General features: G+C 47.8%; 1 protein-coding gene across 1 annotated transcript in view; it reads right to left on the reverse strand.

The window, feature by feature from the left end:
- The window catches only part of alpk3a (alpha-kinase 3a), a 115,546-nt gene that overhangs the window by 31,224 nt on the left and 67,402 nt on the right, over positions 1–16,920 (reverse strand). The window contains exons 5-6 of the mRNA XM_069902250.1: positions 6,814–6,931; positions 677–2,201 (exon numbers count right to left, since the gene is read on the reverse strand). Of these exons, the coding sequence (XP_069758351.1) occupies positions 677–2,201; positions 6,814–6,931 (1,643 nt within the window). The remainder of the gene's footprint in view (positions 1–676; positions 2,202–6,813; positions 6,932–16,920) is intronic.

Raw genomic sequence — 16,920 nt, forward strand, 5'->3', positions numbered from 1 at the left:
ATATCTGTTAAATTCTGTGCACAGTCTAAGAATTGCCTGCAACCAGTGAACTTGGAGGAATGAGAAATGAGATTGGACTGTGAATCAAAGAACTTTTCTGAACTTACACACACATTACATACATGTGCGCTTAGAGTTAGAAAGGGGTTAAGTTAATAGCATTAAGTTAGAGTTTGATCCAGTTTTCATGTTTAAAGATAATTAAAAGCAACTTTTGTTTAAGTAACCATTTGCCTTGGTGAATATCTATTGCTGCTGGGTTTTGGGTCCTCTGGGCTCGTAACAGAGGAAATGCACCACAGCTAATCTATTTATAATTCTCTGTGTTAACTAAGAAACCAATGAAAACGCCCACACTGTTCTGCGCCCCCATAAATGACACCTTTTTGCATGGTTTCCAAAAGACAGCCCTACTTCATTTCCAATTAGCTAATACTTTCCTCTCCTTTCCACTTTATGGTATCATATGCAGCTGGTAAAGATGACGAAATGCTTTTGCCTCCCAATCTGGAGGTCACCCATCATTGCTATTCACTTGAACAGATGTCATTGCACTCAACTCCTGTCAGACAGTCAAAGCTTCTATAAATAGGCCTCAAGTGCCACTCACATTACTCTCTAGCTCAAATGGAATGCGCTCTTGTGTGAGGTCACCCAAGACGAGAGCAGCATTTACCTTAGGAGGGATCTCATGAGCCAGCCGATGCGCTGGCAAAGCCGAGCCTGGGTCCTCCAGGGTGACCTCTTGCCCACGAGGCAGCGAAGCGTTGACTCCCTCCTCAACCTGGACAGCTGGCAGCGAGCAGGAGCCCAGGAGAGCAGGGGGCAGCGCTGCACCCAAGGAGGAGAGCGGAGAACCATGGGCTTCTCCGGCCTCTGCCCCCGACACACTGGCGGGTTTGCTCCTGCCGGCAGCCTGGTTCACCTCGGAAGCCGGTTGCGCCTGGGCCAACCTGGGTGTGCTTAACTCTTCTGAACATGCGCGAGGCACCTCAGTCCTTGACGTTTCCATGCTCTGCAATTCCTCACTCGCCTGCCGGTCGCCTGACTTTGCATCCATCGGGTACGGTGCGCCAGCGCAGTCACTCGAAAGCGCTATAGCCTCGTCGCTCTTCCCCAAAACCGGTGCCAATTGTTGTTGCCCGTGTATCACTGGTCCCAAAATCGCCTCAAAGTACATCTCCTTCATGGAGAAGTACAGGTCTCTGGCAGAAGGCTGAGGACTGCAATCGACTGGGTCGATCAATCTCGCGTCATTTGTAAACTTCTCCACTTCAGATTCTGCATTTTTGTGCAACTGACCACTTGGGCCCTTCTCTTGCCCACGCCACTGACTTTTTGGACTCAAGGGATCTGTCATGCATTGCCTTGGTCCTAACCAGTCTGATGATACCTGCTCATCAATCTCCATGGAATCCCCAGATTTAAAGGGCCGGGGATCTCGATGGGGCTTGTTTCTCTTCAGAGTGTCCCGGAGGTAACGTGACAAAATGCCAGAGTCCTGGCTCAGATCGACGCCATTTCGCGCATCGCTCGTATTCTGGGAGCAGCCCTCTGCTTCCCTCAACGAGAGTTCGCCCTCTTCTCCAGACAACTTTCTCTTTTTCTGCCTTGCTGCGAATTCCTTATCCGTGGGCCGAGCCAAAATGATCGACTCCACCTCGCAGATGCCGCGATTGAATACGAGGCCATTTCCCAGGTCCTCCAGTGAATTTTTCACTGGTATCTTCCCATCTTTAATCACAACAGGCTCAGTCCCTTGGGGGCCGGTCAGGTAGCCATTTTGGACCTTGGGGTTGGGAGCAGTGGGCCTCTCCATCCTTTCAAGGCACCGGGCGCTTTCTGCATTCTTGTGCGATGCTGCGTCAGGGATGTGAACTTTGGCCCCATCCTCTTCTCTCTTGGAAGGGTTGCGGGCAGCTGCTTTGGCCTCCACCTGGGACTTGCGCTTCCGCTGAGCCCTCTCGGGGCTCAACGTCCTCTGGACGTTGGCCATCTGGGCAATGTTCACCTTCCCCCGGAGTCTGGTCTCCTCCAGCTCTCGCCTCTTGGCTTCAGCCTTCTGCTTCAGCTTGGCGAACCACCGCTGATGAATCTTGTACTCGTTCATGGTGCCGACCTCCAGGACCCCAGAACAGGACACAATCCCTTTACTGTTTCTGGCTGACGCCTGGTAAATGGCCGCGTCGTCCTCTGTACACCTGTTGGCACAAACATTTCTCGGTTACAACCAGTAGTTCCACAAGTTAGTGCTGCTGTAGCACCAGCAACCGGGATTCGAATCCCACGTTGTCTGGAAGGAGCGCGGTTCCCTCCGAGCTGTCCACGTGTGCGCACGCAAACACGCTTTGCAGCCAGCGCAGAGAAGAAACCACAGTGCGTCCAAAGGGTCAGTTGCAGACTTTATCCTTTGCTTGGATCAAGGGATTCTTTAATTTAGTCTTATTTATTTTCTATCCGGAACTATTTATGACCATCTTATGAGAAAGGCGGTTAATTACCATATTGATAGAACTTAATATTTTAAAGAAATAACAAATATGAATAGGTTTTTGATTTACATTTATATTTCATTTGTGATACATAAATGATATTTGTTTTATTAGTAGACTTTGTATGTAGGATTTATAAGTTAAACTCAATAAAAATATTTTTAAAAGGTTAGTTACCTAAAATAATGTGGTAATTAATAATTATACTTTTGAAAATAATCTCTTAGCTAATGAATTGACGGGCGTTTATTGTTATTAATTTATTTCGACATTGCATCATATAAAAATAAGAAACACACTTTGATGTTTTATTTAGTGGAACAACAAAATCTTAACTAAATCGGTTGCTTCGTAGAAAGCAATCCTTCCGGTATTATATTAAAACATGCCAGTCCTATTTTAATCAGCCATGGGAGAGAGGCCGGGCCAAAATTATCTGGAAGCAACTTCAAGTTGACGTGCACAAGCATTCGATGGGCACAGACTTTTGTCACCGGGAAAAAATGCACACAGCTTAAGAGTTTTTGCGCACACTGACTGCTATAAATAAGGAGTCTGGACATTCTCCCCACGTCTGCAGGGGATTCCTCCAGGTTTCTTTCCCACCATTCAAAAAGTACCGGGGGGAATTGTAGGTCAAAGGGGTGTAAATTGGGCGGCATAGACTCGTGGGCCAGAGAGGACCCGTTACCGTGCTATAGGTCTGCATTTAAGTGAAACCAGTCAACTGGTACATTCAGAGCAAAATCCGGTCATTTTGGCTCTGTAATGTTCATGATTATTTTGGCTACAAATTGTTCACAGCTTTTGGAAAAAAGCAGGGGAGGTGACCTGAGGAGTTCTTTCGAAAGAACTGGTGCACTGCGAAGTCTCTTCGAGGGATGCCTACCCTCCTCTCTTCAAAGGGAGTTCTGTGAGCATCTCTCTCCCTGTTCTCACCTGTAAGCCTGTGATCCTCTTCCCCACCCTCTGCCTGATTTACCACGTAGACCAGAGGCGTAGCCAGGTTCTAAAGTTAGGGGGAGTGAGCATACTAAAAACAAAGAGGCACCACAGCACATTTTAAAATCATTACATATCCTTGAAGCAACCTTTTACCATGCATGGGCCAGAAGGTGAGTCAGTGGTTGAATGGCGGGCCGAACTGATTCTTTGTTAGGGGGGGGCGGATGGCAGCCTTTTGGGGGGGGGAGGGGGTGGCAGCAGCAGATGGGGCTGGGGAAAGGCACTGCTTGTAAGAAATGTGCTATCGCTCCCCATCTAGCTATGCCACTGACACAGACCTGAACAACTGGGGTTACTTTCCGTGGGTGCTGCGAGACCTGCTGAGTTTCTCCAGCACTTTTGCCTCTGTGAGCCAGAACATAGAATATTGTGTGACAGAATGTAGATATGTTTTTGGGAGATAAATTGGGGCAGGATTTTTAGTGTAGGCCACATACAAACACTTTAAATCAGATCTTGCTATTCTCAGAGGGTCATGTGGTTTTGCAAGCAGGGAGAGTCAAATGGGTTTTCTCTCTGAGAGAGAGAGAGAGAGAGAGAGAGAGAGAGAGAGAGAGAGAGAGAGAGAGAGACACACACACAGATCAGTTCTACAGTTTTACAGTCCAGCAGCAGCAGCTGGGACTGGAACAGGACAAGCTGGCAAGCTTGTGGAAAACCCCATTTGGAAGACGGGTTGTGAATGCTTGGTTCAGCATGGTCAAAGCCCTTGTGGTTCGTGCAAGAGGAGAGGACTGGCTATCTAATGTTTCACTTGGAATAAGGGAAACAAAAAGGAACTCTGTGGTGACCTGAAAGAAAGAGGTTATCATCTGGAAAACCCTGATGGGGCAGGTTTCTTCGGCAAGACATTGAAGTGGCTGATTGGAAGGAATCATTTTGTGTCCAATGATTAACAAATCTCTCTCTGAAATCCAACAAGAACCTTCCTGAGTGGTAACCATTTACCTTTCAAGTACCAAAGCCTGGTGAACTTTATAAATGTTAAATTCTGTGCACAGTATAAGAATTGCCTGGAACTAGTGAACATGGAGGAGTGAGAAGTGAGATTGGACGGTGAACCAAATAACTTTTCTGAACTTACACACACATTATACATATGTGCACTTAGAATTAGAAGGGGGTTAAGTTAGGTTAGTTAAGTCAATACTGATAAGTGTGATTCTGTTTTCATGTTTAAGATAATTAAAAGCAACTTTTGTTTAAGTAACCATTTGTCTTGGTCAATATCTATTGTTGCTGGGTTTTGGGATCCTCTGGGCTCATAATAATTGTTACAGCAAGGTTATGGATTGGCCTCATCAAACACTGGGTAGGCCACGGCTGCAATACTGTGTGAAGTTCGGGTCACCGTGGAATTGGAATGAAGCGATTGCACTGGACCGGAGTGGGGGGGGTGTGGGGGAGGAACACTAGAGACTCAGCAGGACGTGATGATCAGAGTTTAGTGTCATATACTCAAATAGACAACGTATAGAGGAATCAAATGTAGGGTGAGGCGGTTAGCACAGGGCCATTACGGTGCCAGCGATCCAGGTTCGAAGCATGGAGTTTGTACGTTCTCCCCATATCTGCGTGGGTTTCCTCCAGACTACTCCCACCCTCCAAAGGTGGACAGGGTTTGTAGGTTAGTTGATCTATTAAGGCAGTATGGGTCCATGGCCCAACAGGGCCTGTTACCCTGCTGTATCTCTAAATTTAAACGCACCGACTACATGCATTAAATTACCAAGTTAGGAAAAATATATATATCAAAGGAAATATGCAGTTGGTGCAAGAAACAAAAAGTTATGTTTCAATGGAGAAAACTGCAGATCTGCACGGGGAGGTTCAAGAGCCTGTTAGCTGCTGGATTTTTAAAAAATTGTTCTTGAACCTAGAGGTGCTGGTCTTCAGGCAATAGACAATAGGTGCTGGAGTAGGCCAATTGGCCCTTCGAGCCAGCACCGCCATTTATCAGATCATGGCTGATCTTTCCCTTTCAATAACCAATCCCAGCCTTATCCCCATAACCCTCAACTCCCCTGCACACAAGAGCCTTATCCAACTCTCTCTTAAATCTATCGAGCGAATCTGCCCCCACTACCCTCTGTGGCAATGCATTCCACAGACCCACAACTCTCTGGGTAAAAATATTTCTCCTCATTTCTGTCTTAAATGGCCTTCCCTGTATTCTTAAACTATGCCCTCTAGTCCTAGACTCTCCCATCATTGGGAACTTGTAATCCAAATTCACCCTCTCAAGCTCTTTGATAATCCTAAATACCTCAATCATGTCTCCCCTCATCCTTCCAAACTCCATCGCTTATAATCCCAATCATTCTAACCTATCCATGTTGACAATCCTGCCATCCTGGGAACTAACCTTGTAAATCTGCACTGCACTCCCTCTATGGCAAGTACGTCTTTTATTAAACATGGGGACCAGAACTGGATGCAATACTCTAGGTGAGGTCTCACCAGGGCCCTGAAGGGAGCAGTGAGGCTATGACTAGGGTGCTGGGGGGAGGGGGGTCCTTGTCCTTCTAGAAAGAGGGGCAGGACTCCATTATCGAGCCTGCTCTGTCGTTCAATAAGATCACAGCTGATCTGATCGTCTCAACTCCACCTACCTTTTCCCCATATCCCTTAAGTCCTTTTTTTAATGTAAAATTCTATCTAACTGAAAATGAAGTCGCCTCAACTGCTTCCCTAGGCAGAGAATTCCACAGATTCACGACTCTGTGGGGAAAGACAGGTATTCCGTCTTAAATGGATGTCTTCAATGAGCATATGGGCTTGACGTAGCTGGCCACTTTTTTTGCAATCCTGGGCTCTTGAGTTTCCAGACCAGGCCACAATTCAGCCAGTCGGTGTGCCAGAGAAAATTCAGCAACAAGTCGAATCTCCTCCAGCAGAAATTTATTATTTTTTATATAAAAAATATCCCTGTCATTAGTTATAACAACAAAAAGGTTTTTCGTCAGCCCTGTTTACATGTATCGATATACTCACAAGGCTAAAACTTGATGTTAATTTACTTTTGAGCCTTCTAACACACTCCAGTCAGAGCTATCATTATTACCCAATGACAACGCTTCGAATCACGTGGTTTCGTCTGCATGTGCCACCAGCACTTGCTGTTGTTTTCATTGCTGCTGGGTGGGGAGGTGACCCCACGAGTGACACCCACCCTAGTGATGCCAGTGGAGGGAGGATAGAACAGAAGGATGGGTTAGAGTGGAAGGAAGTGGTAGAGAATAGCTCTGCCAACAATGGCCTTCTACAATACTATTCCTTTCCCACTTGAAGGAATGCGGTGCCCTCTCCGACTTACTTGTACAGCTGAAGCGCGTGCTTCTTCCCGTACTGGAATATTTGATATTTGGGGAGACCGCAGTATCGGTCCATTTCCTTGTCATCCTTGTACCATGTGATTTCTGGTGCCGGGTGGCCTAGGAATAGAATACATTCAGGTCAGCTAGAGTAACATTGACATTCAAAGGCATGATTTGCCCCAGTGGAAGGCAGTTTGGAATCAGACATTTTGGCGAAGAGAGACGACTTTTGTTGCCCTTTGGACATTTTTGGGCACCCACCGTTTGGCGCTGGCCATTCTGGCCTGGTGCACTGCTCCACTCACTGCCTGCTGGCCGAGGGTCCCGCCTTACTGCCTGAACCCCTGGCATTTCAGAAACTTTCCCCCCTCCCCAGGAAATCGCTCCCCTGGCAAACAGGGGCTTTTCGCAACTTAGAGCAATGTATTTAAATTATTAAAAACAGTCAGGAAACAAGGGCCTTTGGTCAGTCTGCATCTGTAGGGGAGGAAAACAATATTTTGGGATACAATATCTTGTATTATTATACAATTAATCACTTATGTTTTTAAATGTTTTAATATCTTAAATTCAATTAATTACACATTTCATTATATGTAAATAAATATATCGTTATAATTTACCAAAAGCCCTTGTTTTTGATTGACTGTTTTTAAATATTTTAAAACTGGGGCACCAGTTTCCTGGGAGGAGGGAGTTTCTGCGACACCAAGGGTTCAGGCAGTGCTACGGGATGGGGTCAGCCATCAGACGATGAGTGGGGCGAGCGGGCCGAAATGTCTAGTGCCAAACTGTGGCCGCAAAAAGCATCTGGTGCCAAATCGTGGGCGCCAAAAATGTCCTAGGCCCAATGTGATTAGTCAAAAAGCACAAACGCATCAGAAGTGAATGCACCCATCGTCGTTGTTAACGGGAAGGGTCCACGTTAGGGCGAAGCAGAAGTATTTACCGTGGGGCAATTCACCTCCCGACTCGCACGTCTTCAGAATGGGGGAGGAGAGAAACCAGAACACCCTGAGGAAACCCAGTCAAAGGGGGAGAACACGCAAACTCCACACAGACAAGGCCAGGGATCAGGATTGAACCATGGCCACTGGGGATGCAAGTCAGCGACTTCACCAGCTGCAACGCTGAGCTAACGTTTCCATTATAGGCATGAAACGCAGAAGTCTACAGAACTGTGATCACAGTCAAAAACACACAGTGAATGCTGGAGGACCTCAGTCGGTCTCTCAGAGTCCACAGGAGGTAAAGATGTTTCGGGCCTGAGCCCTTCTACAAGGTATAGGTCGAGTACCCCTTATCCAAAGATCCAAAAACCATCAATATGGTGGGTAAAAGGGGAAAGAAATTCAACACCTGACTTGCCCGTGTGGGGCTCTAACGTTCTATTTGGCGCCGGTTTGATAATAAGTTTAAAAAAAAAAAAAATCTTTGCTTCTGGCCGGGAAGGTGCCAAACGGAGCTGAGTCCACGTCTTCAGCATCGGCTGCAGCCGGAGCCAGTGAGGGTGAGTCCATTCTCAACGTCGGGTACGGTGCTCTCCGCATCGAAGAAGTCGCCTCGGGCTCCCGGGGCAGGAGCAGAGACCGTAGTTAGGGACTGGCGGAGACGGTTGGGAGATATTGGGGACGTGTGGCGGGGATCAAGGTTTTTTTTTGGGTACTTATTAAACATTGCTTCATGTCATTGCTTGTTGCCTCTACAAGTGTTCTGTTGATGCTACACAGCTGTTTTGGGGTTTCTTCAGTTTTGTTCCAAAAACCCAAAAACTAAACAACGTCTGGTCCCAAGCATTTCGCATACGGGGAACTGTACCTGTACAAAGCAGGGGTTAAAGACTGGGGGGAGAGAGAGAGAGAGAGAGAGAGGAGGCAAGAATGGGGGTGGTGGGGGGAGTCCAGACCAACAAACAAAAGGTGTTAATCGGATATGATAAGAGAAAAGGTGAGAATTGATTTTGGCTCCATGAAAGGGGAGAGAGAGAACCAGAGGAAAGGAGATGGGGGATAAAGAAGGGGGAGGGGTTTAAACAGATACTGGAGAAGACAATGTTAATGCCATCCAGTTGGAGGGTGCCCAGATAGAAGATGGGGTGCTGTTCCTCCAATTTCTGGGCAGTCTCAGTCTGGCAGTGACATATGTCAGCAGGGTAAAGGGACGAGGAATTGAAGTGGGTGGCCACTGGGAGATCCACGCTTTATTTGTGGCCTGAGCCCTTCATAGGAGAAGTTGTCTAACAAGATGGTAGACCTCAAAAGTCCTCAGAAGGGCTCTGCGGCTGAAGGTAGCGAGCGGGCTCTTGGCAACTGATGGCAACGCAAAGGACTCACACAAGGCTGGAGACTGGCAGAAGGGGTACCAGGTATCAGAGCCAGGATGTGAGAGGGTGCCCAGGGAGGGAGGGAGGGAGGAGTTCCCAGGAGGGTGTTGGGCGCTGAAGGCTTCCTGATCGCGTCAGAGGTTTGGATCTGGAGTTCGATGGATCGAACAGGAGTCTGTGGGGCTGCAGAGCCTGTGGGAGCGCTGGGAGAATCCACGGACACTCAGTGACTTTGAGAAGTCTCTTTTTTGCTTCTCTCTCTCTCTCTGATTGCAAGGGGCACCAGGCAGTTTCTGCTGGTGGCGAATCTGTGTCTGCCTTACGGCAGATTAAATTCAATTTTAATATTACATCCATTTTATACCTGCCAATAATCTTGAACACGGAAGCATTCGGACAAAAGAGTAGATTTTCTTTTTTTAAAACATCGCACGTCAAGGAACTTGGAACCTCTAAAGTTCTGAACGCTTCCAGCAAGTTCAGAGGAGGTGCTCCACTCACCACCATTCAAGACCCCAAACACTTGTGAGTCTGTGGGAGTCTACTACTGCAGCCGGTGCTCCTGTTGCGGCCTTCCCTACATCGGAGACTTGGACGCAGACTGGGAGACTGCTTTGTTCAGCATCGTCCTTCTGTCCACGTCAGCGGCAGGGACCTCCCAGCGGCCAACCATTTCAATTCTGCGCCCCACTCCTGCGCTGGCATGTCTGCCCGTGGCCTCGTATGCTTTCAAACCAAGGCCATCTGTAAATTGGAGGAGCAACGCCCTCATTTCCCATCTGGGCCCTCTCCGACCGGACAACATCAACATCGATTTCTCCGGTATCCGCTCGTCCGCACCCCCCCTCCCCATCCCTCCATCTTCTTTCCTCCAGCTCTCCACCCCCTTCCCTCTCCCATTCACAGAGCCCCTCCCCCTGTTTGCTGGGGTGCCCTCCCTCCCTCTTGCTTCTGGAACTGTGCCCCCCCAAACCATTATTCAGATGCCTGCCTAACATTTTGCTCACATCTTAACGAAGGGCTCAAAAAGTTGGGGTTTTCTCGGGGGGGGGCCTCCAGTTTCCTCCCACCCTTCAAACTGTATGGGGGGGGGGGGGGGTTGTAGGGCAATTGGGTGTAATTGGGCAGCAGGAACTCATACATTTAAAATTTAAATTTCAAAAACTTGGCAGCACGGTAACAGGTGCACAAACCGGGCAACCCAAATACGCCAATTAACCCCAGCACATTTTTGAAGGGCGCCCAGAGGAAACCGACGCAGTCATGGGGAGACTGTACAAACTCAGCACCGGATTCAAACACTAACCGTGTCGCCCACCCCCACCCCCGCTGACCGTGCCTCTCAAACCCTAATGTCTTCCACGCGTAGATCCGGCTCGCCCTGATCTGGGCTCCTGGGGGGACAATAAAGTTTAGCAACAACCAGAATCAAAGCACTTCAGCGCACAAAATGTTCATGGAATCATCTCTCACGTGCCTCCACGTGTTCCTTCCTTCTGCAAGTCATGAGCTGGTGACAAAAATAACATTGAATCGATGTGTAACATCATTTGTTATTACTGTGCAAAGTGTAAACTGAGTCTGGAGAATGAGTCCCACAGCTGCTGTGCAGGCAGGGCTGTCCATTTGATCGGCACCCATTTCCTTTACATTTTCGTTATTGTTCTCTAACTTTTAGGGAGAGAGTCAGTACCCCCTGACGTCCCTGACGTCTAATTGCCCCCCACCCCCATTCCACGTTTAAAGCATCGCCATCTGTGGAATTATGTCTCTGCTTCGAACGCAATTACTGCAGACACAAATTGCACTGCAGATTATACTATCTAAAACTGTACAACTATTTTGTTTGTGAGCTCATACAGGATTTGGGCATTGAGAGTCTTCTGCAAAAATCTGCTAGCAATGAGACTGCAGTTACTCTCATGCTCCGTCTAACCTGACAGCATTAACATTATTGACTTCTCCGGTTTCCGTTTGCTTCCCCCTGCACCCCCGATCAATTCTCACCTCTCCTACCCACATCCACCCACGGCCGCTTGCCCGTCGGCCCGGGCTCCTCCCCCGGCCTTTTGATTCAGGCGCCTGCCTACTTTCTGCTCGTCCCTCAAAAACAGGCCGGGCTCGAAATGTTGGCGATACATCTTGGCCTCCGGTGGACATCGAGTGACCTGCCCAAGTTCCCCCCAGCTTTTTTGTGCATTGCCTACAACCACAGCGACTGCAGACTTTCTTGTTCCGCTTAGTTTTGTCAGCCCTGCCTCCATTTGTGCCCTAAGACATATCTGCATAGGGTGAAATGCACTTACAGACCACAGAAAAACACCCATGGGCTGTAACGCCCGTTCCAAACATCCCCAGCCACTAACATCAGCACAGAAGTCGGGAATCAATGGAGGTTAGATGGGCCCAAATCCGATCTCCACCTCACCAGAAATCTGGGGCACTCCCCAAATTCTCAGGAGTCTTCCTCCTGAAACACTGACTCAGTTTTTCTCTCTCCACAGACGCTGCCCGTCCAGCTGAGAATTTTTCTGATATAATCTTTTTTTAAATTTAGGCACACAGCACAGTAGCAGGCCCTTAACGGCCCATGACCGCCCAATTGGCCTTAAACCTCCGTGTATTTTGAACGGTGTAAGGAAACTAGAGCGCCCAGAGAAAAAACACGGGGGAAAACATACAAACGCCTTACAGACAGCGCTGGATTTGAACCACCATCACTGGTGCTGTAACAGCATTGCCCCAACCCCTGCCACCCTTCATTTCAAGCATCTACACTGTTTTGATTTTTACACAGTGGTCTTATCTGATGAGGACATATTGGTCACTGACCTTCAACGGCAAGTATTTTAGCATTTTTTTCCCAATGTATATTTTTTAATTAATTAACAGAGGCTCTTACAAGACGCCCTGGTCTGGTAAACCAGGGGTTCCTTGTTGGGGCCTCATTTCTGTGAGGTCCGCTGGACTAAGTGGCCACTCTGTCTTCCTTACGGTAGAGAATTTCACGCCTGCTACATTCTAAATGTAGTATTACGTTACAATCATGGAACCTTTTTTTTCATGACATAGAAGTTCTTACGGCAAACCCAGGCTGGGAGATCGCTTCACGGAATGCCTTTGCTCTGCCTGCATCACCCAGTGAACAACCATTTCGATTCCGCGCCAAACTCCCGCGCTGGCCTGTCTGTCCAAGGCCTCATGTACTCTCAAAACAAGGCCTCCTGTAAATCGGAGGAGCAACATTCAATTTTCTGTCTGGGCACTGACCAATCTGATGGTATTAATGTCAACTTCTGCTAGCCCAGTCCCTGTTCTTCCCTCCCTTCCCCTCTGTCTTCTTTCCTTCAGCCCTCTGCCCCCTTCCCACTCCCTTCACAGGACCATTTCCCCACCTCCCCCACTGCCTGATGATGTGCCCCCCTTCCCTTATCCACCCATTACCTCCTGCCTGTGGGACTGTGCTCTCTCCCCCTGTCCCCCACCATTTTGTTCAGGTGCCTGCCTACATTTTGCTCATACCTTTATGAAGGGCTCAAGGTTGAAACTGGTTATTTATCTTTATATTTACTATTTAAAATACACAGGTTTGACCTGCTGAGTCTCTCCAGCGTTATCTTTTTATTTAATTTCATTCCTCCATTTATTTCCCTGTAACCTCTTTCTATGATCTACCCATCACTGTTCCCTCCGATTCCCCCCTATGAATCACCGAGACCCTGGGGCAGATTTACAGCAAGCTGACAACCGATGTGGGAGGAAACCAGAGCCCCCTGGAGAAACCAGTCCAGCCATGGGAAGGACGCACAAGGCCCACGGGAGCCTGCGCGTTTGAATCCCCAGTTGCAGGGTCGCCGCACCCTGAATCGCCATTCTTCCCAGCACAGGCTGGGACCAGGGACCGGAGGATCCAGCCCATGGAGATGCGTGGCCGGAAAAAAAGGTGTTTCACTGTCAGTCCAGCCTGCAACCGAAGTGTATCAGCTGTCAGCCAGTGACAGACCTTCTCTGTCTAAGATAGAAGGTTTCCATGACAGTAGCATTGGTCAACGTCCTTCCCACTCATTACACCATTGGGTGTGAAGGGCTTTGGGACATGCTAAGACTGAAAAAGGAATATGCCATTTCCCAAACATTGTTCAATGTCTTTATTCAAAGCAATATTACTACAACAGGTCGTCTACATACCTTCAGCCCCAGCACCTGCAGACTTCCCTGTTTAACTCCTTGTCACCTGTGTATATGGGAGTTTGCAATGTTCACCAACTGGCTGCAATAGTGTGCATTGACCTGGCTATCCGTGTGAAAGCACATTATTGAATTGTTTATTGTCACATGCACCAAGATACATTTTAAAAAATCTGATCCATGAAGTCATCCCATCTTTTTTTCAATATTTTATTGATCATTTTTCCAAACTCAAGACAGTTCCAATAATTCACACAGAATTACTTTGATCACTTTGATCAAGTATATTTACATTTTTTCTGCTGAGTCTGGTTTTATCTCTCCCCCCCCCTGACCCCCACCCCCAACAGAAAACAAATGACCATTTAAACTTACATGAAAAGGCAAAAACACTTATTTAACATAGAAAAAGACGCCATTAACTGAAGACAAGTAACAAATTAAAAAGGAAGAAGAAAACAAACACATGAACCACAGGATCTGTCGGAGCTCAACGCCCCATCCTCCAGGTCTCATTCCTTCATCTCAACTTAGCCTGATTGGAGTGGACCCCCCCCCCCTCACCCCTATCTCAGGAGAAGAAGGACAGGGGGCCACACTATATCTTTGCACCTATGTAACAGAGGTAGGGTTGCCAGATTTTAAGTTTCACATTTTTTCCTTCATTTGTAGGTAACTTTCCCCACACGGCTCTGCATTTCCAAATTCCAGCGCGCATCGCCCAGATGAGAGTCCGACTTCCAGGTAACTCCTCTGCACTTCCTGGCCACCCACCAGAGCAATCAGCGCACAATGGATTTGAAATTTGGACAGCTTCGTCATCAGCCCAACAGGAGTAACTCTGGTTCCTGTGGGAACTCTTTACCTGTGATTTTCTCTAGGGCTTGGTCTAGCTCTACCCAGAAAAGGTCTCACCTGGGCTGTTGGTTCATGGGAATCAGGATTTGAGGGCAAGAAGGGCGCTGAAGGACATGGTCCTAATGTGAGTAATGTGTAGATGGGCATGGATATGGTGGGACAACAGCTCTGTGCTGCCACAACCCCTGGGGCCATTGCTGTTCATTGCCTATAATCAGTGAGGAAGTTAATGTAGGAAATTGCATGTGTTGAGTGCACAAGGGTTCCCGTCTCTATGCCGCACCTGAAACATTGATCCAAAGTTTCTGCAGCGAGAGGTATAGCGGGTGAAAAAAGTTATACTGCACCAGTCTATGTCGTGAGTGAATTATTGTGGTCAAGTAATATAAAGGAGTCATCCTATCCTCGAGTACAAACTCCGCAGGGTCCTACTGCCTGGTCCTGATGCCGACGGCTTCATACAGGCTTTAAATAGCCTGTTAAGCCTTTGGACTCCATGTTCCGGTTTTCAAGGATTACCAACAAGTGCATCTACTCTGTGTCCCCGTTTTCCGGGACTGATTTTATACCCAACCACCAGCTGGCTCACACTGGTTTTCGTATTGTAGTTTACCCATGGACCCAGTCCATAATATGTATTGTTAAAAATGGCCGGAGTCCAAAAGGCTTAAAGGAGCCGATGGTGTGTTTTTTTTAAATCCTGCAACTTCTGAGGTCTGTACCCAAGATGGTGGCGACTGTGCTGGGCAGCGAACCACAAGGGTTGCAGTCTACGGTGGGGGGGGGGGGGTGGGCAGCAGACCGGCTTGGGGCACCAGAAATGGTAAGAAGATCTGTTGAGAGGAAGAAGTAGAGGAAATCACCCTACAGGACTCTGACCATGGCAGGCCAACAGCAAGGGAATCAACGGGCTGAGGGACCCACACAGGCCGCGAGAAACCTGCAGTCGAAGGACTTACATAGGCTGTGGGCTGTTGGTTCATGGGAATCAGGATTTGAGGGCAAGAAGGGTGCTGAAGGACATGGTCCTAATATGAGTATTCAGTGCAGATGGGCATGGATATGGTGGGACAACAGCTCTGTGCTGCCACAACCCCTGGGACCATTGCTGTTCGTTGCCTATAATCAATGAGGAAGTTAATGTAGGAAATTGCATCAGCAAGTTTGCCGATGGCAGGAAGATAAGCGGTACTGTGGACAGCGAGGAAGGCTTGCAAAGGGATCTGGACCAACTGTAAAAATGGGCCAGAATATAGCAGATGGAATTTAATGCAGACAAGAGTGAGGTGATGCACTTTGGAAGGACTAACCAAGGTAGGACACACACAGTAAATGGTTGGGCATTGAGGAACAAAGGGATCTGGGAATACAGGTACATAATTCCCTGAAAGTGGCGTCACGGGTAGACAGGGTTGTAAAGAGAGCTTTTGGCATCTTAGCCTTCAAATTATTGAGTTCAGGGATGTTATGGTGAGGTTGAACGTTTGAACTATGAATGTTTCTGCAAAAACACTAATGTTCATGACATATTCATGACAAGAAATTCTGATTCTGAAGTTGTTTCAGACATTGGTGAGGCCAAATTTGGAGAATCGTGCGCAGTTCTGGTCGCCAAGCTACAGGAAGGATATCAGTAAGATTGAAAGGGGGCCGAGAAGATTTACTAGGATGTTGCCGGGTCTTCAGGAGTTGAGTTACAGGGAAAGATTTAACAGGTTCAGACTTTATTCCTTGGAGCGGAGAAGAATGAGGGGAAATTTGATAGATGTTTACAAAATTATGAGGGGAATAGGCGAAGTAAATGTGAGTTGGGTCTTTCCACTTAGATTACGAGAGATAAATACGAGAGGGCATGGCTTTAGGGTGAAAGAGGAAAAGTTCAGGGGGAACATTTTCTCTCAGAGGGTGGTGGGAGTTTGGAACAAGCTGCCATCTGATGTGGTAAATGCAGGCTCACTCAAGTTTTAAGAATAAATTGAATAGATACATGGATGGGAGAGGTCTGGAGGGTTATGGAATGGGTGCAGGTGAGTGGGACTAGTGGAATGATGTTTTCAGCACAGACTAGAAGGGCCAAAAGGCTTGTTTTCTATGGTTCTATGCACTGTGTTGGAGGCAGTGAGAACTGTTTCCTTCAGTCTGGGCCTTGAGGCCATCTAGGACCATAGGCAGCCACTCGGGCCAACTCTCAGCAGGGATACCCGGGCCAACCATCAGCGGGGTCACCAGAGTGTGGTGAGAGGTCTATAATCACAGAAGTGCATCCCAACATGCCACCATAACGTGGATCACCCAGTGGCCATCCCTGCCCCACTCCCTTGCTGACACGTCTATGATCTCGTGCACTCCCAGACTGAGACCCCCCACAAATTGGAGGAAAAACACCTCGTCTTCTCCTGCGCACCCTCAACCTTTCAATGCTTTGACACAAATCCACACTTGGGGAAAACTGAGGTGACTGGGCACCCTCCAACTTCTCCAGCTCCCATTCTTCGTTCCCCCTGTCTCTTCTCCACCTCTGCACCTTGCTCTCCCCCCTTTTCCCTCGGTCTCCTTTCACAGAGCCAATACCAATTCTCACCTTTCCTCTTGTCATATCCAATTAACTCCTTTGGCCTTTGGTCTTTCTCATTCTTCCCCCTTTCTCCCTCCAGTCTTTATTCAGACCCCTTCCGCCTTTTTTTTTTTGCTTATACCTTGAAGGTGGGCTCAGACCCCAAATATCAGTAATATATCT

The sequence above is a fragment of the Narcine bancroftii genome, chromosome 11 (genome assembly GCF_036971445.1).
Source record: "Narcine bancroftii isolate sNarBan1 chromosome 11, sNarBan1.hap1, whole genome shotgun sequence".
NCBI lineage: Eukaryota > Metazoa > Chordata > Chondrichthyes > Torpediniformes > Narcinidae > Narcine > Narcine bancroftii.